General features: G+C 41.1%; 1 protein-coding gene across 2 annotated transcripts in view; it reads left to right on the forward strand.

The window, feature by feature from the left end:
- grk3 (G protein-coupled receptor kinase 3) overlaps positions 1-26,371 on the forward strand; it is a 300,505-nt gene that overhangs the window by 152,840 nt on the left and 121,294 nt on the right. For both annotated transcript variants that reach the window (XM_043715596.1, XM_043715595.1), the window contains exons 3-4: positions 5,138-5,211; positions 25,315-25,416. In XM_043715596.1, the coding sequence (XP_043571531.1) occupies positions 5,138-5,211; positions 25,315-25,416 (176 nt within the window). The remainder of the gene's footprint in view (positions 1-5,137; positions 5,212-25,314; positions 25,417-26,371) is intronic.

Genomic DNA, 26,371 nt, shown 5'->3' on the forward strand with positions numbered 1-26,371 from the left:
TGCCTCTGCCATACCTGCTCCCAGGGAGTGCAATTCCACTCCAGGACATCCCATATGGTCTCCTTTTACAACAACCACAATTTCCCTTCCCACGTGGTCAACAAAGCCCTCTACTTCCCGAACCTTCACCTTTGAACCCCACCCCTCCAACCACAACAAGGATAGAACTCCCCTACACCTCACCTTGAACCCCACTAATCTCCAGATACAATGCATCATCCTCTACCATTTCCACCATCTACAGTCAGACCCCTTTACCAGAGATATTTTTCCCACCCCATCTCTATCGGCATTCCGCAGAAACTATTCCCTATGTGACTCCGTCATTGGTCCACGCCATCCACCAAACCACCCTCCATTCCCGGCACCTTCCATTGCCACCACAAGAGGTGTCAAACCTGTGCCCAAACCTCGCCCCTCACCTCCATCCAAGGACCCAAAGGATCTTTTCACATCGGCAGAGATTTTCGTGCACATCCAACACCTCATCTTTCCACCTATCCACTCCACCCTCCTCTCTGACCTATCACCTTCATCCCCAACCCCATTCACCCATTGTACTCTTTGCTACCTTCCCCCACCCTCCTCTCTGACCTATCACCTCCATCCCTACCCCCATTCACCTATTGTACTCTATGCTACTTTCTCCCCAACCCCACCTCCCTCTCATTTATCTCTCCACTCTGCAGGCACCCTACCTCTATTCCTGATGAAGGGCGTTTGCCCGAAATGTCGATTTTCCTGCTCCTCGGATGCTGCCTGACCGACTGTGCTTTTCCAGCACCACTCAAATCTAGACTCTGGTTTCCAGCATCTGCAGTCCTTGTTTTTACCCGTATGCATGTGAGGCAGAGAAAGTGTTCTAATAATTGCAAGATGCCTTGCAACCTGCAAGAAGAACTGCATAAATATTAGTAGAAGAAAAGCGAGTGGATCATAAACAAAGAGCAAGGACGAATCAATGGTTCTTTGACTGGAAAAAGATTGATATAGCTTTAGTTCAAGAAAAATTCTAGACCCATTTTAGTAGTCTGTTGATAAAGATGATTTGAACTTGAATACAGGGAACATAATCTAGAAAATTGCAAACAAAGGGTAGGAATTTTAGTAAACTGATAAAGCCTAAAATAACTTCAGAAAGACACAGGTTACTAGAATGGAGACAGATAGCTTAATTTAATTTAGTTTGATTTAGTATGCCTTAGGGGAAGGAATAAAGAAAACATTTAATTGACACGAAAGGGAGTCAATGGGGAGAGGGTGGGTTTGAATCTATAAAAAGTAAGAATGCAGGTAGGTGAAGTCATCTAAAGGTAAATAAAAATCGAAAGTTTACAAGTCAGAGAGATATGGAGCACAAAAGTAAATAAATTATAATGAATTTATATAAAGGGTAAGGTCACCATACTCCCAGAGGACTATAGGGCTGCTCATTAGCGAAAGATGACTGGTGGCAGTTTAACCTCAGGGTCACCATGCTGCAGGAGAGGTTGAGAAAGAGAGTCCTTCATGGTAATTTCAGCCAGTGTGGGAATTGAACTGTTGGTGTTGCTGCACCACAGACCAGTCATCCAGCCAACTAAGCTAACCAACCCAAACCCCCTCCAATATATTGCACCAGTTACTTGATGTCAGAGTAGTATGTACACTTCTGGGTACTTGCAATATAGAAGAGATATTGGAGAAACTCTGCAAGTGTGGAAGCATTTGTGGAGAGAGGAACAGAGTTAATACTTTGAGTCCAGAGTGACTGTTCTTCAGAAGGGGCCTATCTGCACAGATGCTGCCAGACTGCTGAGTTTCTCCAGAATTCTGTTTGTTTCAGATTACTAGCATCATTGTATTTTGCATCCCTTTTTATGCAAAGGATATTAATGCCTCAGAAAAATTATAGCATTTGTTTGTAATATATATTAATGCCAGAAGTAAATTTGGGTACTTTAAATAAATTGGTAGATGAGATGAAGATTGGCTCGGTAGTTATAACTTAGGAAGAAATCATAGGTTACAGGAGGATATAGATGGACTTATCAGCGGCAGATGAAATTTAACCCTGAAAATTTTGGAAGATGTAACAACAGTGGAGGACTCGATGAATGGCAGGAACTAGGAAGCTCAGATGAACAAGGAGATCTTGAGCATGGATTGCTGAAGGCAGCAGGACACGTTAACAGAGTAATTGAAAAGACATACCGGGATACTTGTCTTCAGCAGTCATAGCATATACTATAAAGATCAGGTACGTTATGTAGCTACTACCTAACTTTGGTTAGTTCACTGCTAGAATACTGTGTGGAGTTCTGGTCATCACACTGTACGAAGGGTGTGATTGCACTGAATGAAGTGCAGAGGAGATTGAGCAGGATGTTGGCTGGGATTGGGCAATTTAGCCACTAGGAGAGACTGGAAAAGCTTAAGTTGTTTTCTCTATAATGGAGAAGGCTGAGAACGTATATAACATTATATGGGGAGTGGATAGAGAGCATCTGTTCTCCTTAGTTGAAGGGTTGATAATGAGGGGACATAATTTTAAGGTGAAAGGTAAAAGGTTTAGAGGGAATTTGAGGAAAAACATTTTCACCCAGAGGAGGTGGGGGTCTGGGTCTGTGAGGGTAGTTACGGTAGGAAAGCTCACAACCTTTTATAAAGCACTTGGCTGAGCACTTGAAATGTCATAGCATTCAAGTGTATGGCTTAGCACTGGAAAATGGAACTAGTATGGATGACAAGTAGTTTTTGCTGGTGCAGTCAGAGTCATGGAGATGTACAGCACGGAAACAGACCCTCCGGTCCTACTTGTCCATGCCGACCAGATATCTCGACCTACTTTAGTCCCACTTGCCAGTACCCGGCCCATATCCTTCCAAGCCCTACCTATTCATATGCAAATCCAGATGCCTTTTTAAATGTTGCAATTGTACCAGCCTCCACCACTTCCTCTGGCAGCTCATTCCATACATGTACCACCCTCTGCGTGAAATAGTTGCCCCATACGTCCGTTTTATCTTTTTCCCATCTCACCCTAAACCTATGCCCTCTAGTTCTGGACTCCACTACACCAGGGAAAAGACTTTGCCTATTTATCCTATCCATGCCCCTCATGATTTTAAAACCTCGATAAGGTCACCCCTCAGCCTCTGACGCTCCAGGGGAAACAGCCCCAGCCTATTAAACGTGTCCCTATAGCTCAAATCCTCCAACCCTGTCAACATCCTTGTAAGTCTTTTCTGAACCCTTGCAAGTTTCACAACATCCTTCCGATAGGAAGGAGACCAGAATTGCATGCAATATTCCAAAAAGTGGCCTAACCAATGACCTGTACAGCTGCAAGATCACCTCCCAACTCCTGTACTCAATACTCTGACCAGTAAAGGAAAGTATACCAAATGCCTTCTTAACTATCCTATCTACCTGTGACTTTACTTTGGAGGAGTTATGAACCTGCACTCCAAGGTCTCTTTGTTCAGCAACACTCCCTAGGACCTTACCATTAAGTGTATAAGTCCTGCTAAAATTTGCTTTCCCAAAATGCAGCACCTCACATTTATCTGAATTAAACTCCATCTGCCACTTCTCAGCCCATTGCCCCATCTGATCAAGATCCTGTGGTAATCTGTACTGGATGATTCACTCGGATGATGCATTGAGATTGGAAAATAGAGGAACATTGTGCGATACTTAGGACTATTTTGACTGGAGCATGGAAGGTAAAGAAGTGATTTTAATAGGAGTTTAAAAAATGGAGTAAAAAGGGAAATTATGTTCTGCTTCAGGAATCGCAGTGACTAAGGGTACCATTAGTGAACACCAAGATTGTTTCATGTCTCAATCATAAAATGTTTTTTAGTGGAAAATGCATTTATTGAATTTTAACAACAAATAAAGTAACAGGATAGCTCTTCACTGCCTGTGGCACTTGGGTAGGGCAGAAATAAGACTGTGATGGTGTACATATTGAGTTTTGACTTGTAAACAAACTTCCTGGAGAACAGGAGATCCTCCCCACGGTGCCAAAGACAGGTGGAATGTTCAAACATCCTCTTCCCACCATGTTCATTCTGCCTCTTTACCTCACCCCACCTACCCTTTTATTCATCGAATCACTCTTTTTGAAAATTATGCTTTTTAATTACATGATAGAACATATAATAAGCTAATGTTTTTCCTCAACTCGTTACTTCCACTATTGACCAATGAAAATTGACTTAGGAGTGCTTAAACATTGTTTTATAGTTTTAGCCTGCTCAGGTTGTTCTTTTCATTGTATTTTTTTGTGACTTGCTGCAACAGTTACTGTTCTTTTTTTATTTGTCCAAAACTGTGAAAGACAGACATTTTAAAGTAATTTGTTTAGCTTGACAATTTTATTCAAAATCTGCAATTTCCTCTTCAAGCCGTACACCAATCTGATTTGGAACTATATCGCTGTTCCTTCAAGATCTTCCTTGTTAATAGCACCATATTGACTGCAGTGGCTCATTACCATATTTTTCAAGGGCAGATGGGGATGGCCAATAAGTGTTGGCTTAGCCAGTAATGCCCACTTCTCATGAAAGAAAATAAAATACAGAAAACCACCCAACACAACCTTTAGGATTCAATCATTGAATAATGCAAGTGTTGTGTGTTCAAAAATTCTTTTAGAAGCACAAGAGAGGAAGTTATGTTGGTGAGGTTACCATGCAATTGTATATTCTATATGTATCAAATTCTGAATCCTTATCTCCGACCCCTCACCCATTACTATTTGAATAGTGGCTTGTGGCAATATCACACATTAATGCAATTAAATGTACCGAGTACTGCACAGAAATGTTAATGGGACAGTCTTTGATAATTGACCACATAAAAGAAATTAGAAGAGGTGACCAAAAGCTTTTTTAGCAATGGGCCCAGAGCTTGAGGCTTAAGCAGCTGAATGCACATCCTCCATTGATAGAATGAACAGAATTTCTGGAAGTGCAAAGCCACTAACTTATTTAAATTAAACTTAATAACATGTTAAAATAGAAAGAAAAAACACTTCACTACAAGTGCATTAAGCATATTTATGCTGTTATCAGCAACAGTAAATTGTACGCAATAGACATCTGTACGATTCCTCAAATATTAATATTTCTTGCATTTTGTTTTTCAGGATTTTTGCTGTTTAAAGATTTTTGTCTGAATGAAATTGATGAAGCTGTTCCCCAGTTGAAGTTTTATGAAGAGGTAAGTTACCTGGCTGGCAAAAATAGAACTCAGTGTCTTAATCTCAGGATAAGGATTTGACCATTTATGAAGGAGATCTGCGAGAACCTTCTTCACTGAGAAGCTTCTGATTTGTTTGAATTGTCTATCTAAGAAGGTGTTTTGTTTACACACAAAACTGAGAGTGAATGATCTCAGGTCTGAAGGAATCGCGGCATTTCAGAGGGAGAGTATGAATGTGACTTTGCTGCAAAAGATCAGCCCTTAATTGAAATGATCAAAACTGCTTTATTTTAATATGTAAGGATTTAAAGGATATGGAGCAAAGGTAGGCAAGTTAAGATGTAGTACAGATCATTCATAATCTATCTGAGTGAAGGAACAGGCTCAATGAATCTCAAGGTAGACAAGCAGGAGGCTGGAAGAATGCAGCAAGCCAGGCAGCATCGCTTGGCTTGCTGTGGACTTCTCCACCTCCTCATTCTGCCTGGCTTGCTTGGATTCCAGCAGTGAGTCTAGAGGCTTCCTCTTGTTGGTATGTCTTAATCTCTTAAGAGTCTGTTTCAAAAAGAAATTCTGAGGGCAAAATGGTTGCCACAAATGAACATTCCCATGCTGCACTCCCAACAAGCTTCATGGATCTTGTCTTCCAGCATGGCACCTGGCAAGGTCAGCTAAACACATGCACTTATGTTACATTACATGCCTAACAAATTTTATCAGATATTGAACATCTGCCTGAAGCTCCAGCTCAGACGTTTTTGTAAAAGTGTCTTTCAATGTCCTATTGGATTAAATATGATATAATCTGGATTATATTGAGTGGAGAAGTAGATAATGCAATTGGTTAGGTCATTTAAAAAGACAAACAGAGAAATGTCAGCTAGTCAGTCAAATCCATCCAATTCCATAATGCTACAGCTAAATATTATATGCTCCTAATGCTATCTCTATAATAGCAGTTATGTCATTTCCTAGGAAAGACACAAATGAGATAGATTTTAAAAAATAATTCTAATGTCATTTCAGGGAGAAAAGATTTTAAGGGATTTCTCTCTGATCAGAGAAGATGGTTAAAAGTGGGCTCCCGGGGTTAGTGCTATAACTTACACAAGTAACTCCCTTGGTTCCTCAACTAACTAATGAAAATAATGGATCCGTGTGGACAGGGCCCCATCTCTCACATCCCAAAATCTGTGATTAACTGTAGTAAAAGAACAAACTGTGCAAGCCCATCATAATAAATAATTGGTTTTGAACAAGGTATTAATCTAGTGACTCTCCTCAAAACCTTTTCTGAATCCTCCACTTAATCACAAATGAGTGAAACAAAACTGGACACATTGGGCAGAATCTTAAAAGCTATTGGGAGGCAGGTACAAGGAATTTTAGGAAATCTGTATTTTGGCTATTCCCTAACGCATTCCCTCCTGCAAATAATATTACTGGAAGCAGAGTAAGACTAAGTCTAAGCTATCTTCCCAGCAGCAGCATATTGCTAATTGGGAGAAGTTTAGCTGGGATCTTATTGGCAGCAGACAGGCCTTATGTTGAAGTTGAAAACTGGAAGATGGATGAAGGGCAATTCTTTCTTGAGAGACCATTGCAGTTCCCAACTTACAATGGCACTATCTTTTTTTCCCCATGGGGCAGTCATCTACCCAGAACCTCAATATTGCCATTAGTCTTTCCACCTGCTCAGCCCTCAGCCATACTTAGAATCATTACTTCAATAGAACTTCCAGAGATTGCCTATAAATTGGTTACCTCTGGTTAAATCATGAAGATAGGTGGACCTCTTAAAACATGAATGTTGGGCCTTGAAAATGGTCCAATCCTATGTTTAAAAACTGAGTTGCTAATATTCAGCCTTTTTTTCTAGATGAGACCCAATTAAATTATTATGAAAAGACGGAATAATTTTTTTAAATTTACATTGGATCGACCCAACAAAAGTTGCTAATACTCCATTTTCTTGGCACTGGAGGTTAGCTTTGGTTTCCTATTTCTGTGAGATTAATAGGATGAAAATCTGTACTGCATGTTGACCACAAGAGTCTTGTAAACTAAACTTGATCAGTCTCCAAATAATCTTCAACACACGTTTAATTTTGTGTGAATTCTGCAAACTCACGTAACTAATAATATTTCTGTATTATAAAAGTGAGTGCAGCATTAGACATTGTTCTGAAGATGGTGCTGAGGCACATTGAGCCAAAGTAATTGACCATTTATTCTACACCTGTTGGTTTATTATATTACCTGGGAGTGAGTGATAGTTGACATGGAAAGTGATCCATTCCCCAGCATTGATATTCCCACCTTGATAAGAAGAATTAATTGAAATTGAAATAAAAATCTAACTACAGCTAATCTTTGAGGAAATCAGAGCTGAGCCCCATGCTGGCCTTGTCATCTACACTTGTGCACATTGCAGCAAAAGTCACTGAAATAGCGTGGGAACCCTGGCTGATTTTTTTTTTCTCTCTTGTTAAGGAAAAGCACTAAGAGATTAGTGCTCGAACAACAGCACAGTTGCTGGGATCTTTTGATCTGTATGGCTCAGGCACATTTATCCACAAAATCCATTAGTGGAACAAGTCTGTTTATTTTTCCCTCAAATTATCCTCCTACACAACTTCTCTTGAAAGAGTTTTTCCACACAGGAGCAGAATGTAGACACTTCAGCTGCTTGAGCCTATTCTGCCACCATTCATTAGGATCATGGCTGCTCTGTGTTTTCCTGTATGGATTGTTCTGGGGTTGGCGCTCTCATGACAGGTGAACTTTCCCTTCAGACTGACCCACACTGTTGACATCTGATCTGAAGAACAGGGCATTTAAGGGTGTGAGGTGAGTTCCTGAAGTTGGAGGACAGTGATACCTTAGCAGTCAGACTGTCAGAAGTGAGAGCCAATTCAGGGAGGAAAACTTCTCAGGATGGAGATATTAAAAGATTTCAAATAGTGAAACTAGGCTCGAGTTGCCAGGCAGTCAATGAGGAAGCAGCCCCTCCACTCAAACAGTGTCTGCAGCCCAAAGGCTAAGATGGAGAGAGGGTAGATGGAGTACTGCTATCTTCCACACCTGCCCCATCCCCCAAAGAGAGGCCAGTTAGCTTAATATGTGTAAGCAGGAGAATATTAAAGCTGTTATTAAAGACCTCACAGCAGGGCATTTAGAAAAATTCAAGATGATCAGGCAAAGTTTACATGGTTTTGTGAAGGGGAAGTCATGTTCAAATACTTTATTAGAGCTCTTTGAGGGAGTAACACCTTCTCTGGATAAAGCGGAACTTGTGGATGTACTGTACGGTAATTGTGGAAAATAATAATTCATGGTGTGGGAGGTAACTTATTGGTATGGATGGAAGATTGGCTAGCTAACAGGAAGCAGGCTAGGCATAAATGGATCATGTTTTGATCAGCAAGATGTATATGAGTACTGTGTCACAGAGACCAATGCTGTGACCTCCATGTTTTACACTTTATATAAATTACTTGAATGAAGGGATTAGAGGTAAGGTTACTAAATTTGCTGATCACATAAGGATATATAGCAAAGTGAATTGTAAAGAAGACTTGAGGAGGCTACAGAATGATAAAGACAGGTTAAACAAGTGGGCAAAGATCTGGCAAATCAAGCATAACATGGAAAGATGTGAAATTCTTCATTTTGGAAGGAAAAATTTGAACCTAATATTACCAATTAGTGAGATATTTCACAGTTAAGATGTAGAAGGATCTGAGTATCCTACGACATGAATTGCAATAAATTAGTATGTTTGTATGGCATCCAACTAGGAAAGCTAAAGGTGTATTATTGTTCATTGTGGGGAAAATTGAAAACAGAATTAAGGAGGTTATGCTTCAATTCAGTACAGGGATTTGGTGAGACTATATCTGAAATACAATGTACAGTATCGATTACCTTATTTAAGAAGGATTTAATTAAGTTGGAAACAGTTCAGAGAAAGTTGACTAGACTACGGTATTCCTACCCCTTTAAATAGTTCTTGGACTTCAAATTTTATGAAGAATAACATCCACGTATGCACAGCGTTGGCTCAACGCCATATTTGTTTATTAAACTAAACCTTTTAAGGTTCCAATACAAAACCTTTAAACTAGACTAAATGACAATACTTTGATTGGTGTGTCCAATTTAAACCTCTCTAAAATTTAACCTCTGCTCCCACCCAAGATCACGAAGTTACCAGAATGTATGAAGGAAATAATAAACCTTTCTCATAGAGCTCATATTTCTGCCCAAACTGTAATTACGTAACGCAGACCCGAACTCTCTGATTGGCTTGTTACTTCTGTGTTACCTTAGCATCGCATACAACCCCAATATCCCTTGGATTTGGCTGATAACCTATCATCCTTCACATAATTGGTCTTTCTGATGAAGACTGAGTATCTACAAGCCAGGTCAGCCATTCCTGACCCTGCTTACAATTACAGACCTCTTCAGACTAAGGTCACTGTGATTCACCTAGGATCCCCACATGGCTGGTTATCTGGTTTTGATTATAGGCCTCAGTCAGGATGATTGGTCTTTCCCTTTCTTCTGAGTGGAGTAAAGTTGCTTCAAATTTGCCCCTTTCTCTCATGATTCATATCAAATGTATTATAACCACATCAAATATTTTCCTGTTGATCAAGATGTCTGAGAGCTAATTTTCCTTCATGTAAATCTCTCACAAATCGAGCCAGGTATGATGAGTGAAGCAATATAGTTCTTCACTATGGAAAAAGAATCCAAACAACATGATCAGTAATACACAATAATTCTAAACTTCTCCTCCAGCTTTTGGAGATGAACAATAACAGCACTTGGCCCCAGATGGTCAAAGGTTTGCATGAACCATTCTCAAAGAGAACTGATCGTAATAACAATGGTCAGGTTCAAATATTATTGCATTAGGTGGTAAATCTCTTGCATCAGACAGTGGCAGGTGCAAATGTGACATTTTGCCTGTGACTTATCAATAAAGGTTTACAACCACCACCCCTCCCCATTAGGTCATGGTGACTTTGTAGTTATTACTGCTGTGGCACTCCCCTGCACTATTGTTTAATGATGGCAGTCAGACAATATTGAATCCCTCATGCTGAGCCACTGTCTGAATTTAGCCTCTGTGAATTTGTGTTAAGGGATGACTTTTATTTGCAGCATTGTGTTTTGAGGTTCATTATTCATTTTTGGAATGTATGTTTGGAGGGGATTTGGTTCCTACTCCTGGATTAGGAGGACATCAGAAGTAAATCTAATCAGAAAATGAAACAAATGTGTATTTTCTGATGGTTCCATGTATCACCGGTGTCAGTTAGTGTCTTTTGCTATGTGCCTGTGCAATTATACAATGAATGCTCAATTAATGAATTAAGTATACTTGACCTTAATTTATGCAGTTAACCATGTGGGGACTCTTGTGTGGCACAGTGGCAAAATCCCTACCTCTGAGCCAGAAGGCCCAGGTTCACAGCCCACCTGCAGTAGTGGTGTGTATTAACATCTTTAAGCAGGTTGACTGGAAAATATCTGGAACACAATTAATCACTATTAGGTGTCCAACTGCCTTTGGAAAACTTTTTCTCAGTAACCTCCACAGACAGGAGACTGGGATAGAGGTAAGCTGTGTAAGCTATGTTCACTGTTGCACTGTTGTGAACAGGACGACCCTCAGCCACTTTAAACACAGACCTCTGAAGGTTATTGTTGGTGTCAGGACAGCCTAGTCCAGCTTCCCTTCATGTAGATGAATAGGTGGGTAGCACATAAATGCAGCTAACTTGAAAAAGATCAGAACTCACCTTTGTAACTATCATTCATGTTCAGTCTCCTTTAGCCACCTCACAACAGCAATGCTCAATGATGTGAGGGTAGTTTAGTTCAAAATCTGGATAGTACCTACTCAAGCAGTTATTGGAGCTTCTTTGGAAAGATACTGACAGACTTGCTGCTCTGTCCAAATTTACAAGTCCCGCAATACCTCATTTAGGAAGCTGCAGCATGCTTCCAATATTTCTTGACTTTGTCTTTGGAAACTTCTGGACAAATTGACCATTGCATCTAGAAACTTATTGAACCACAGATCTGAGGTGGGAACGGAGACTGGGATGTGAAAAACATCTTCTTATGTCTGTCCTTTTTCAGAGAGGATGCGTTTGAGCAGGTGCATTGATAAGTTGACAGTGTGTGTACTGATGGGATGATCAGCTGCTATTTCTGATACTGCTGCTCCCTGCACAGCTGAAGAAGAACCAGCTCTGAAAACTTAATAAGATTCTATGGAGACAAAAATAGGATAAGGAACTAAGGACAAGAGTACTTTATTTTCATAATGTTACTACGATTTAAGGTTTAACAAATCCAAATGAAACAGTTGGATTGAGGGGGATTAAACTAAATCACTAGAAGTGTCGAACCAGGAGAGCATGTTAGAAAGTAGTACAGGCTGCATGAAATGCTTGGATGGTCATAGAGGTGAACAGCATGGAGACAGACCCGTTGGTCCAACTTGTCCATGCTGACCAGATATAGCAATCTAATGTAGTCCCATTTGCCCATATCCCTCTAAACCTTTCATATTCATATATTGTCCGGATGCCTTTTCAATTGTACCACCCTCCACCACTCTCTCTGGCAGCTCATTCCATACATGCACCACCCTCTGCATGAAAAAGTTGCATCTTTCCCCTCACCCTAAACTATGCCCTTTAGTTCTGGACTCCCCCACCCCAGGGAAGAAACTTTGTCTATTTATCCTATCCATGCGCCTCATGATTTTATAAACCTCTATAAGGTCACCTCTCCACTTCCAACACTCCAGGTAAAACAGCCCCAGCCAATTCAGCCTCTCCCTATAGCTCAAAGCTTCCAAGCCTAGCAACATCCTTATAAATCTTTTCTGAACATTTTCAAGTTTCACAACATCCTTCTGCTAGGAAGGAGACCAGAATTGCACACAGTATTCCAACAGTGGCCTAACCAATGTCCTGTACAGTTGCAACATAGCCTCCCAACTCCTGTACTCAATACTCTTACCAATATAGGAAAACATACCAAACACCTCCTTCACTATCCTATCTACCTGCGACTCTCCTTTCACCTGCACTCCAAGATCTCTTTGTTCAGTGCTAAAATTGTAACTAAATAGGTGGAGTTGGAAATAGGTGGAGGGAGAAAGTAAGGAGTCTAAATTAGAATTAGGTTTATTGTCATGTGTACTCAAGTTACAAAAGGAGTACAGTGAAAAGTGTACAATGTCACCAATGCATGGCGGCATCTTGGGTACAAAGTATCTAGATGCAAATCATAAGCACAAAATAAAGAATATAAAGAAAAAGATGCACTACTATATAGATATACATAATATCAGTATGTTATGGTATGTTAGGTAAATAAGAAATAAAGTTACATCATGGTTGCAATGCATGCATATGAATGCTGAGTATAGTTAATAGAATTGGAGAATTACAGCATAAATTACGTTGTGACATTATAATGTATGGTTATAAGAAATCTGGGTTAAGCGAGGGCAGATAGAGGGGTTGTCTTGTTGGGTAAGAGAATTGCAGTACTGCAGAAAGGGTTCAAAGGCAGAATTGACTTGGTTAGAATTAAGCAATAAGGGTGCGGTTATATTGCTTGGTGTGATTGATATATATATATAGACCACCTTCGAGAGGTGTAAATATCATAGTGTAATTATAGTGAGGGACTATAAATACCCATATGTTAATGAGGGTAGTGATATTTTAAGGGGCAACAAGGGACAAGTTTTCCTAGGTTGTGTTTAGGCAAATTTCCTACACTAGTATTTAGCTAATTCAGCAAGAAGTGAAGCACCACTTCTTGGGAGTGAAATGGGCCAAGATCAAGTGACAGTTGGGAGCTTTTAGAGAATAGCAATTACAATACTTTAAGTTTTAGGATGATGGTAGAAAATAAATAACTGGCAGAGAACCGACTTCAATGGGGCAAGAACAGGGTTGTGCTGGATACCAAAGGTTGGTGGGAAAAGCAATAGCTGAACAATGAACTACCTTCAAACAAAAGATGGATCTAGCAGAGTCAAGGTATATTCCGTCAAAAGGGAAAGATAGCACAAATAAATTCATAACTCTTGGATGTCAAAGGAGATAGAAATTAAGCTAAAGAAGAAAAATTGTGTTTATGGTAGATGTCAGAAAGTAATTATGATTGAGAACCAAGCCAAATTCAGAAGGTAGATTAAAAAATGTACAAGAAGCAAAGAGATTGAGAAAATTCTGGCAGCTAACCGGGAAGGGTTGTTGGATGTTCCACAAGGAATAGAGGGGAAAGGGAAAAAAGGTGCAGGAATGACATTGCTAATCAGGGTTCGTATCATAGCTGCAGAAAGGGAAATTGTCGAGGAAGGTTTGTCTACAGGGTCAATGTGGGTGGAAGTCAGAAAGAGGAGAGCAACAGTCACTTTATTGGGAGTTTTCTACAGGCAACCAAATAGCAACAGAGACACGGAGGATCTGTTTGGGAGGCAGATTTTGGAATTCTGCAGAAGTAATAAGGTTGTTGTCATGAGTGACTTTAAATTCCCTAATAATGATTTGAACCTGCTTTGTTCAAATTGTTTGGATGCAGCAGTTTTTGTCACGTGTCCAGGAAGAGTTCCTGATGCAATATGTAGACCAGAGGGGAGGCTATATTGAATTTGGTGCTTGGCAATGAACCATGCCAGGTGTCCGATCTCTCAGTGGGAGAGCATTTTGGTGATAGTGATCACAACTCCATGATCTTTGCTATACTCATGGAGAAGGATAGGAGCAGATGGTGTAAGAAAGTATTTAATTCGGGGCAAGGGGGAATTACAATGCTATTAAGCAAGAGCTGAGATGCCTAAATTGGAAACAGATGTTCTCAGAGAAATGCATGACCTAAATGTGGAGGTAGTTTAGAAAGCTGCACAGGTTTTCCCACCGAGGCAAGGAAGGGATGGCAGGGTGAAGGAACCTTGGGTGACAAGGAATGTGGAACACCTAGTCAAGGGGAAGAAGGAAGCTTACTTAAGGCTGAGGAGGCAAGAATCAGACAGGGCTTTAGAGGGTTACAAACTAGCCAGGAAGGAACTGAAGAATGGACTTAGGAGAGCTTGAAGGGGGTATGAAAAAGCTTTAATGGGTAGATTTAAGCAAAACTCTTAAGACATTCTACACTTAAGTGAGGAGCAAGGGGATAGCCAGAATGAGGGTAGGGCCGATCAGGGATAGTGGAGGGAACTTGAGCTTGGAGTTGGAGGAGGTAGGGGAGGTCCTTAATGAATACTTTGCTTCAGTATTCACTACTGAGAGGGACTGTGACGTTTCTGAGGACATCATGGAACATACTGATGTGCTCAAACAGGTTAATGATAGGAAGGAGGATGTGCTGAAAATTTTGAAAAACATAAGGATAGATAAATCTCCTGGGCTAGGCGGGATATACCCTAGGTTATTACGGAAAGTGGGGGAAGAGATTATTGCGCCTTTGGCGATGATCTTTGTGTACTCACTGTCCACTGGTGTAGTACCAGATGGATTGGGGAGTGGCCAATATTATTGCCTTGTTCAAGAAAGGGAATAGGGACAACCCTGGGAATTATAGACCAGTCAATCTTATGCAGTGGTGGGCAAAGTATTGGATAAGATTCTGAGAGACAGGATTTATGATTATAGGGTGACCCCCTTATCCGTTGAATAATTTTCCACGGTTTCGTTTACCTGCGGTTTACCGTGGTCTGAACATATTATAGGGAATCAGGAACCAGGGCTGCCAGGAAGGTAAACTTCCCATTGAAATGAATGGGTTCGTTCCTATCGACAGGCTTCTGTAGCAGGTCTTGCAACATATCCCCCGCTGTTGGGGGGAAGTAATGTACTTGGAAAACCATAGTTTGATTAGAGATAGTCAGCATTGCTTTGTGAGGAGCAGATCATGCCTCACAAGCCTTATTGAATTCTTTGAGGATGTGACAAGTTGATGAAGATGTAGCAGTGGATGTGATGTATATGGATTTTAGCAAGGCATTTGATAAGGTTCCCCATGGTAGAATCATTCAGAAAATAAGGAGGCATGGGATACAGGGCAATCTGACTGCCTGGATACAGAATTGGCTGACCCATTGAAGACAGAGGATGGTGGTAGATGGTAAGTATTCAGCCTGGAGTTCGATGACCAGTGGTGTTCCACAGGGATCTGTTCTGGGACCTCTGCTCTTTGTGATTTTTAAAAATGACTTGGATGAGGAAGTGCAAAAGTGGGTTAGTTGCTGATTACACAAAGGTTGGTGGAGTTGTGGATATTGTGCAGGGCTGTTGTACATTGCAACAAGACATTGACAGGATGCAGAACTGGGCTGATAATTTGCAGATGGAAAAGTGTGAAGTGATTCATTTTGTAAAGTTGAATTTAAATGCAGAATAGAGAGTTAAAGGCAGAATTCTTGGCAGTGTGGAGGAACAGATGCATCTTGAGGTCCACGTCCATATATCCCTCAAAGTTGCCACCCAAGATGATAAGGTTGTTAAGATGGTGTATGGTGTGTTGGATTTTCTTGGTAGGGGAATAGAGCCGCAAGGTTATGCAGCAGCTCTATAGAGCCCTTGTTAGATCACACTTGGAATATGGTGTGGTGTTCTGGCCACCTCATTATAGGAAAGATGTGGAAGCTTTAGAGAGGGTGCAGAGGAGATTTACCAGGATGCTGCCTGGACTTGAGGGCATGTCTTTTGAAGAAAGGTTGAGGGAGCTCAGGTTTTTCTCATTGGAGCGAAGAAGGATGAGAGGTGACTTGATAGAAATGCACAAGATGATGAGAGGCATACAGTGGATAGACAGAGACATTTTCCCATAGCAGAAATGTCTATCATGAGGGGCATAATTGTAAGGTAATTGGAGAAAGATTTAGGAGAGACGTCAGAGGTAGGTTCTTTACACAGAGAGTGGTGGGTACGTGGAATGCACTGCCAGCAATGGGAGTAGGGTCAGATACAATGAATGGTATGTAGATTAATCTGCTCTTAGAGTAGGATAAAAGGCCAGCACAACATCAAGACTGAAGGGCCTGTGCTGTGCTGTACTGTTCTATGTTTTAACATGGAAGGAAATCCCAGTCTTTTTTAAGTGAATCAATAGTAAAAGTTCGGTAGAAGGAGGAGTCAGGTGTACAAGGGAAAACCAAAGGAGATTTACTTTAGGAAGCAAAAGACATGAATGAGATTTTTAAGTGGATACTTTGCATCTGTCTTTACCTGAAAGACACTGGATCACAGTGAGACAGGGTGTGAAATCGTGCCTTGAGAAAGGTTTAAAATTAATCAGGAGGTGGTTTGGTTAAGCCATTTATCCTTGAAGTTAAAAGGCACTGAGACCAAATGAGATGCATCCAAGGATATTAAAAGAAGAGAGAGTAAAAATTACAGAGGCATTAACAATTATCTTTCAATCTTCCCTGGATTTGGGGTGGTGCTAGAGGATTGGAAAATTGCAAACATTGCACCCTTTTTAAAAAATATTTGAATGATTTGCCCAGCAATTGCAAACCAATCAGTTTTTTTCAGTGCTTAAGATTTCAAAATCTAGAGAAGTTTGGACAGGGTAGACATAGAAAACTGTTTCACTCAAATGAATTGAGAGCCAGCAGACAGTTTTAAACTTTAAACTATTTCAAAAGAAGCAAATGCAAGATGAGGGCAAAAAAACTTCATAAAGCAAGTAGTTAGGAATTGGAGTGTACTCCCCCGATGTGTGGTAGAGACAAAGCCACTTGAGGTATTCAAGAGGATATTAGATTAGAATCCCTAGAGTGTGGAAGTAGGCCCTTCACCCCCACAAGTCCACACCGACCGCCCGAAGGGTAACCCACCCAAACCCACTTCCCTCTGACTAATGCTCCTAACACTATGGGCAATTTATCATGGCCAATTCACCTGACCTGCACATCTTTGGACCTTGGCAGGAAACCGGAGCACCCGGAGGAAACCCACGCAGATGTTCAGAAGTATAGGGAGAAGGCAGGAAGTTGCACCAGGTTAAAATGCTCAGGGAGCCATGCATCACTGATGGGCTGAATCACCACCTCCTGCACCATAACATTTATGTGATTCCTTGAATCCATAGAACCATGGAACACGATTCTGTTTTTCAAAACAAAAATGGATGTTCTTGCATATATGAAGACAAAAGAAATAAACACTAATAGTTTAATATTAAAGTTTATGCAGATGTATACTGTAATTGTAGTACTATTTTCTGTATTCCCCTCCAGGAGTTTCCTTATCTTACGACATCTTCAAGGTTTGTTCTCTTTCCTGGGAGAAACTCAAAAGGTGTAACAATACTCTCCAGAATTCTGTCTGATTTCAGTTCAGTATGTAAGCTATTTGTCAAGATTTTGTGGGGTCCTTCCATTAACGTTTGGCTAAGTAACCTCCAATTTCTTTACTAATTTCATGACGCTCTACAGGTTACCTCGTGGACAATATATCTAACATTTACACCATTTCATGCATAGCAATGTGTCTTAACATAGCCTGTACCCAGATACAATTGTAAATTAACAACTTTTTCAATTCCAGAGCTTCCTTAGTACTGGGAAAACACATGTCTAACCAATACTTTATTAGAATAACTAGCAATGATATGCCTGTTTAGAGTCGTAGAGATGTACAGCACGGAAACAGACCCTTTGGTCCAACCCGTCCATGCAGACCAGATGTCCCAACCCAATCTCGTCCTACCTGCCAGCACCCAGCCCATATCCCTCCAAACCCTTCATATTCATAAACCCATCCATATGCCTTTAAAATGTTGCAATTGTACCAGTGTCCACCATATCCTCTGGTAGCTCATTCCATACACATACCACCCTCTGCGTGAAAAATTTGCCCCTTAGGTCCCTTTTATATCTTTCCCCTCTCACCCTAAACCTACGCCCTTCCTGCACTCCCCCACCCCAAGGAAAAGACTTTGTCGATTTATCCTATCCACACTCGTCATAATTTTGTAAACCTCCACAAGGGAAAACAGCCCCAGCCTGTTCAGCCTGTCTTTGAAGCTCAAATCCTCCAACCCAGGCAACATCCTTGTAAATCTTTTCTGAACCCTTTCAAGTTTCACAACATCTTTCCAATAGGAAGGAGACCAGAATTGCACGCAGTACTCCAACAGTGGTCTAACCAGTGTACTGTATAGCCGCAACATGACCATCCCGACTCCTGTACTCAATACTCTGACCAATAAAGGAAAGCATACCAAACGCCTTCTTCACTATCCTACCTACCTACGACTCCACTTTCAAGGAGCTATGAACCTGCACTCCAAGGTTTCTTTGATCAGCAGCACTCCCTAAGACCTTACCATTAAGTGTATAAATCCTGCTAAGATTTGCTTTCCCAAAATACTGCACCTCGCATTTATTGGAATTAAACTCCATCTGCCACTTCCCTGCCTATTGGCCCACCTGATCAAGTTCCCATTGTAATCTGAGGTAACCCTCTTCGCTGACCACTACACCTCCAATTTTGGTGTCATCTGCAAACTTACTAACTGTATCTCTTATGCTCGCATCCAAATCTTTTACATAAGCGATGAAAAGTAGAGGATCCAGCACCAATCCTTGTGGCATTCCACAGCTCACAGGCCTCCCAGTCTGAAAAACAACCCTCCACCACCACCCTCTGCTCTTCTACCTTTGAGGAGAAAGTGAGGACTGCAAATGCTGGAGATCAGAGCTTAAAAATGTGTTGTTGGAGAAGCACAGCAGTCAGGCAGCATCAAAGGAACAGGAGAATCGATGTTTCGGGCTTATGCCCAAAATGTCAATTCTCCTATTCCTTTGATGCTGCCTGACCTCTTACGCTTTTCAAGCAACACATTTTTAAGCTCTTCTATCTTTGAGCCAGTTCTGTATCCAAATGGCTAGTTCTCCCTGTATTCCATGAGGTCTAACCTTGCTAATCAGTCTTCCATGGGGAACCTTGTTGAACGCCTTACTGAAGTCCATATAGATCACATCTACCGCTCTGCCCTCATCAATCCTCTTTGTTACTTCTTCAAAGATCTCAATCAAGTTTGTGAGACATGATTTCCCACACACAAAGCCATGTTGACTATCCCTAATCAGTCCTTGCCTTTCCAAATACATGTACATCCTGTCCCTCAGGATTCCCTCCAACAACTTGCCCACCACTGACATCATGCTCACTGGTCTATAGTTCCCTGATTTGTCCTTACCATCCATCTGAAACAGCGGCACCATGTTAGCCAACCTCCAGTCTTCCGGCACCTCACCTGTAACTATCTCAAATATCTCAGCAAGAGGCCCAGCAATCACTTCCCTAGCTTCCCACAGAGTTCGAGGGTATACCTGATCAGGTCCAGGGGATTTATGCACCTTAATGCATTTCAAGACATCCAACACTTCCTTCTCTGTAATATGGACACTTTTTAAGATGTCACCATCTATTTCCCTACAGTCTATATCTTCCATGTCCCTTTCCACAGTAAGTACCGATGCAAAATACTCATTTAGTATCTCCCCCATTTTCTGCGGCTCCACACAAAGGCTGCCTTGCTGATCTTTGAGGGACCCTATTCTCTCCCCAGTTACCCTTTTGTCCTTAATGTATTTGTAAAAACCCTTTGGATTCTCCTTAATTCTGTTTGCCAAAGCTATCTCATGTCCCCTTTTTGCCCTCCTGATTTCCCTCTTAAGTATATTCCTACTGCTTTTATACTCTTCTAAGCATTCACTTGATCTATCCTGACTATACCTGACATATGCTTCCTTCTTTTTCTTACCCAAACCCTCAATTTCAGCTAAGTAAGACCTCCTGCTGTTCATAATATTGCATTTCTGACAGTTCCAAGGGCAGAATGTTTTAGTGCAAGTGTCTGGACTACTGAACATGGGATGTTGATTATGTCTGCAGAGCATGTAACTGATCTAATTTTGTGTACTTTTTAGGCTTAGTTGACAAGGCAATGTAAATGCATTAATAGAGGTCTAAAGGGCTACTAAGAGAAATAATTAAATAGTAAGTATAGTTGGCTGCTTTAAGTGATAAATCTTTGAATTTATTTTTAATATCTTTTCATATTTTTTCAATACTTGTCAGCATTGCCAAAGACTACATTTAGAAGGAAAAAAAGGAATGCTGCCAAAAAGTGAGGCACAAAGGAGTCTGTAGCTAAATGGTATGGTTTTGCTCTTTGCTTTCTGGCTGGAGAATTCAGCGTACTGCAACATGAGATGAATTCGGTACACTAGGGCTCTGAGGTGCCATTCCTGAAGAAGGGCTTATGCCCGAAACGTCGATTCTCCTGTTCCCTGGATGCTGCCTGACCTGCTGCGCTTTTCCAGCAACACATTTTCAGCTCTGAGGTGCCAGGCTATCATTCCCGGCAAAAGATGTCTTGCAGGTCGTATGTTGTGTATCTACCTTTACAAGCTCGGAGACAATGGAATAGAATTGGGAATTCTTTGCCAACTTACTTGTAGCACCATGCCTAGTACAGGATTAATACTGCAGTGTAGATTTGATAATGTTGCTTTTCACATATCTTTATGTATTTCTCACACAACACTTCAATGTGGTTGATGCATGCACATGCTTCAGGACATGTGCACAAGGGTTAGTTCACACAGTTAAATTTGGTTACGTTCGTAATACCCAAGAACTTTGCACACCAAATCATTACAAAACAACTATACTTCCTTAATGGTCACAGGCACACTTCCAAACAAGCATATAACAGTCCATTGCTGATCTCTTATCCTTAGGATGTGCTGCAGTGCAGGCAGTGGCAACTATACCATGCTATTTAAGAAGAAAGGAGATAAAAGCAATTGCCAGTTCTTTGATCTGTGAGCAGTACTTTAACTGACAGTGTCATCCTAGCTAGCAATGACCTCCATGCAAAACATTGGAAGAGGTGCTCAGTGTGTGGTTTGATGCAGATAGCAAAGATCTGTTAATGGCATCTTGTTAATAAATAGGAACTGAGCAGTTGTTCTTAGTCACTTACTGGTACCTGTGCAACTCTGAATATGGTCTGAGGTCTGCTAATCTCTGGCATCCTTCCATCATTTTGGAATAGCTAATCTGCGAAGTATTTGACCCAAGAAAAGCAGAAAGTGCTGGAGAAACTCAGCAGGTCTTGTAGCGTCTGTGAAAAGAGGAACAATGTCAACATTTGGAGTTCAGTATGACTGTGAAGTTCTGAAGAAGAGTCATGCTGGACTAGAAACCTTAACTCTTTCTTTCTCCACAGATACTGCCAGATAGAGTTATAGAAGTGTACAGCAAGAAAACAGACCCTGCGGTCCATCTTGTCCAAGCTGCCCAGATATCCTAAATTAATCTAGTCCCATTTGCCAGCACTTGGCCCATATCCCTCCAAACCCTTCCTATTCACATACTCATCCAAATGCCTTTTAAATGTTGTAATTGTACCAGCCTCCACCATTTCCTCTAGCAGCCATTCCAAACACACATCACCCTCTCCATGAAAAAGTTGCCCTTATGTCCCTTTTGAATTTTGCCCCTCTCACCTTAAACCTATGCCCTCTAGTTCTGGACTCCCCCACCCCAGGGAAAAACATCTTGTACTTCAAGAGGTGCAGTGGCAAAGTCTCTCAGCGTTGTAGGTTAACTTGAGTGGGTTTATGATCTGTGATCCTTTGGGATCTTTATCTCATGAAGGTGACTTAAAGACTCTTACCTCATACCTTTAATACATTGTCTGAGCTGAGATGTCACCTTTTGTTATAAAACCTTAAGCTATCTCGAGAATATGACTTAAAAGAGGTTCTGGGATTTACATATTAATGAACCGAAACCTGCAACCCGTTCTAAAAGATGAAAGACTTAACAACAATCCAAGTTTGTTCAATATATCATTTCAGTTGCATGACATTAATCTTTTGCTTTAAATTGTGTGTCTTATGGTTTTATTCTCCACAACCACCCAATGAAGGAGCAGCGCTCTGAAAGCTAGTGCTTCTAAATAAACCTGTTGGATGATAACCTGGTGTTGTATGATCTTTAACTATGAGGAATCTTGTCCAACCCCATACTGAAGTCCAAATAGATCATATCCTCCGCTCTGCCCTCATCAATCCTCTTTGTTACTTCTTCAAAAAGCTCTGTCAAGTTAATGAGACATGCTTTCCCATGCACAGTCAAGTTGTCTATCCTTAATCAGTCCTTGCCTTTCCAAATACATGTAAATCCTGTCCCTCAGGATTTCCTCCAACAACTTGCCCACCACCGATGTCAGGCTCACCGGTCTATTGTTCCGTAGTTTTTCCTTACCCCCTTTCTTAAACAGTAGCACCACGCTAGCCCATCTGCAGTCTTCCGGCACCTCACCTATGACTATCACTGATACAAATATCTCAGCAAGGGGCCCAGTAATCACTTCCCTTGCTTCCCCAGAGTTTGCACAGAACCTCAACTCTCTAACCACAACAAGGACAGAACCCCCCCCCCGGTCCTCCCCTTCCACCCCACCAACCTCCAGATACAACGCTTTATCATCTGCTATTTCCGCCACATACAGTCAGAAACCACCACCAGAGATATATTTCCCTCCCCACCTCTTTCAGCATTCCGCAGAGACCATTCCCTCTGTGACTCCATCGTTAGATTCACACACCCCACCAAACCACCCTCCACTCCCTGCACCTTCTCTTGCCACTGGAAGAAGTGCAAAACCTGCACCCACACCTTTCCCCTTACCTCCGTCCAAGCCCCAAAGGATCCTTCCACATCCAGCAGTGATTTTCCTGCACCTCCAAACACCTCATCTACTGTGTCTGTTGCTCTTGATGTGGTCTCCTCTACAGTGGAGAGACAGGATGCCAGCTTATGGAATGTTTTGGAGAACATCTCTGGGACAAACATACCAATCAACTCCACAGCCCTGTGGCTGATCACTTCAACTCCCCCTCCCATTCCGCCAGGGACATACAAGTCCTGGGCCGCCTCCACCCCAAATCCTAGCCACCCGACACCTGGAGGAAGAACACCTCATCTTCTGCCTTGGGACCCTCCAACCACACGATTTCACCAGTTTCCTCATCTCCCCTCCCTCCACCTTATCTCGGATCCTACCCTCTAACTCAGCACTACCCTCTTTCTCACAGTTCCCTTGCCCCCCCCCCAACGGCCCCAACCAATATTCCTGATGAAGAGCTTATGCTTGAAACGTCGCCTCTCCTGCTCCTCTGATGCTGCCTGACTGACTGTGCTTTTCCAGTTTTTTCAGTGCCAGACTTTTTGACACAGATTTCTAGGCTACATCCAATCAGGTGCTGGGGATTTATTAGCTTTTATGTGTTTTAAGACATTCAGCATCATCTCTGTGATATGGACATTTTTCAAAATGTCACTATCTATTTACACACATTCTATATCTTCCTTCTCCACAGTAAACACTGATGCAAAGTACTTGTTTAGTATCTTGTCCCATCCCCTGCAGTTCCACACATACACTGCCTTGCTGATCTTTGAAGCATCCTATTCTCACCCCAGTCACCCTTTGTCCTTATTGTATTTATAATATCCCTTTGGATTCTCCTTAACCCTTTTTGCCAAAGGTATGTCATGTACTGTCTTTCCCCTCCTGAATTCCCTCTTAAGTATACTCCTCCTGCATTTATACTCCTGTAAGGATTCACTTGACCTCTGCTGTCTATACCTGACATATATCTCCTTTTTCTTGACCAAAACCTCAACTTCTCTAGTCATCCAGCATTTGCTGCACCTACCAGCCTTGTCTTTCACCCTAACGGGAGAATACCGTCTCTGGACTCTCATTTTCTCATTTTTGAAGGCTTTCCATTGCCTGCGAACATCTATTCCCAATCAACTTTTGAAAGTTCTTGCCTATTTACTCCAGCATTTTAAAAAAAAATTCACTTCTCCGCCATTCGCATAATTTTTCTTTTGTGTAGGTCTTCTTAGGCAGTTTGGCTGCAAAAATGATCGAAGTTTTACATACAGTATGAAAGATATATTAAATTAATTAAAATATCATCATCACCATGTAATCTGCCAGTGCATTTTTGAACCTAGCAGAGTTTATTCCATAGAAATCAATTCCAGTTCACCAGATCACAGCCTGTCAGATGACTGAGAGTTTATCTCAAGTGTTGAGGTCAGGTTAGAAGTGAGTATATTTCAATCTGTCAGTGCTGTTTGCTCTGAGGTTACTAGATGTTCTTACTGTATTGTGTAAGGAATGCTCTGTACGAGTTTCTAAGGCTGTTTTTGTTTTCAGCCTCGGATGTGCTTTTCCAATCCGAGCCTTATATCCTGCAGTGCAGGATGTCATGTCTTTCAATCTTATTTTTCACCTTTGCAACATGGCCTCTGTTGCATTTTAGTTGTATGTTTATCAGTAGCCATGTCATGAAGTACTATTGCAGTGAGTATTTGTATAAGTTATCCAGTTTTCACTGATTTTGTTTTAAATTAAGACTTCTCAAAGTGCTCGAAAAAACAGTGCCTTGGTGAAAACTTAAATTGACTTAAGTATAAACAAACAAACCAGAAAAAAATTCCAAAATACCAGCCTATTCAGGTTGCTGGTTACCTTGTGAAAAATAACCTTCGGGAATTCTTGTAAAAATGGGGAGTCAGTGGCCTAGTGGCATTATTGCTGGACTCTAAACCCAGAGACCTAGGTAATACTTTGGGGTCCCAGGTTCGAATCTTGCTTTGGCAAATGGTCAAATTTGAATTCAATAAAAATCTGGAATAAAGAGCCTGTGATGACCAGAAATCCATTGTCGATAGTTGGAAAATCCCATCTGGTTCACTAATGTCCTTTAGGGAACGAAACCGCTGTCCTTACCTGGTCTGGCCTACATGTGACTCCAGACCCACAACAATGTGGTTGACTCTTAGCTGCCTTCTGGGATGGGCAATAAATGCTGGTTATGCAGCGACACCCTCATCCCATGAATGAGTTTTAAAAAATTGCAATGAAAAATACATGATCTATAAGATTAAAAAGGTTTCCCTTCTGTAGCTTCAAATAATGTTCAGTTTAAAGAATGTTGATGTAATTAGGAATATTTTTAAATTTCAGATCAAAGACTATGAAAAGCTGGATTCAGAAGAGGATCGTTTGTGTCGAAGTCGACAGATCTATGATAAATATATAATGAAAGAACTACTGTCCTGTTCACATGTGAGTTTGCTACTTTTTTTTTGAAAAACCCACATATTTGACAACATTTCCACCACTGATGAGAATTTTATGTTGGTATTTGTATCAGGTACAGGATCTGTAATTCCACATATATAAAATATGCAGTATCAGGGACTGCAGTTATACCATGCACTGGAAGATGGACTTTTGAAACCATATGACGCTACCTGCCATCTCAACATTGATTTCCAACACCGAATCCCATGATCTATTTATACTGACCCAATATTCAATCATTCACCAATGTTCTGTCATGATCCCCAACATTACCCCAACATTACCCCAACATTACCATTCGCCACAACCCAAGGTTGGCATTCTGTTCACTGGCATTCTATGCTCTTGAAATGAGGCCCAAGACCCAATATTGTGAGACCCTCAGCTTGCCATGAACAGCAGTAAGGTGAGAAGTGCAGCATTAGTCTACTCTCTGACATCACTGCCCCCTCTGCCCCAAATTCCTTCCCCACTTTCCCAGCCCACTTCTAGGTCTAGAATTTCTATATAGAGATATCAAGATATGCAATTATGGAAAATTTAGAGCCACAGAAATTATGTATCATATATTTGCTTGAGTGTTACTTGAAGTGAGAGGCCATAGTTATAAAGAGAGACTTTACAAGCTAAGAACTTAATCTGTGGAACAGCATAGATGATAGGAATCTAAAAGAAGTTTCCAACATTTTGAAAGAACTTGAGAAAATAAATACTGCGTGTTTATTTCCATTGGAACAGTGAATTGGTAACAACGGGACATAAAGTTTGCATTGTAGTTCCATTCCAGATAGTGAAGGATTTAAAGTGGAGTTTTTATTTACAGAAATACTCATTATAGATTTGCACCTACAAACCCAAACACCACACTTTCAATATGTTCTAATATGCAGGAGCACAAGTGAATCATCAGCTAATGCCCATTCCCTGAATACAATTA

The sequence above is a fragment of the Chiloscyllium plagiosum genome, chromosome 25 (genome assembly GCF_004010195.1).
Source record: "Chiloscyllium plagiosum isolate BGI_BamShark_2017 chromosome 25, ASM401019v2, whole genome shotgun sequence".
Lineage (NCBI taxonomy): Eukaryota > Metazoa > Chordata > Chondrichthyes > Orectolobiformes > Hemiscylliidae > Chiloscyllium > Chiloscyllium plagiosum.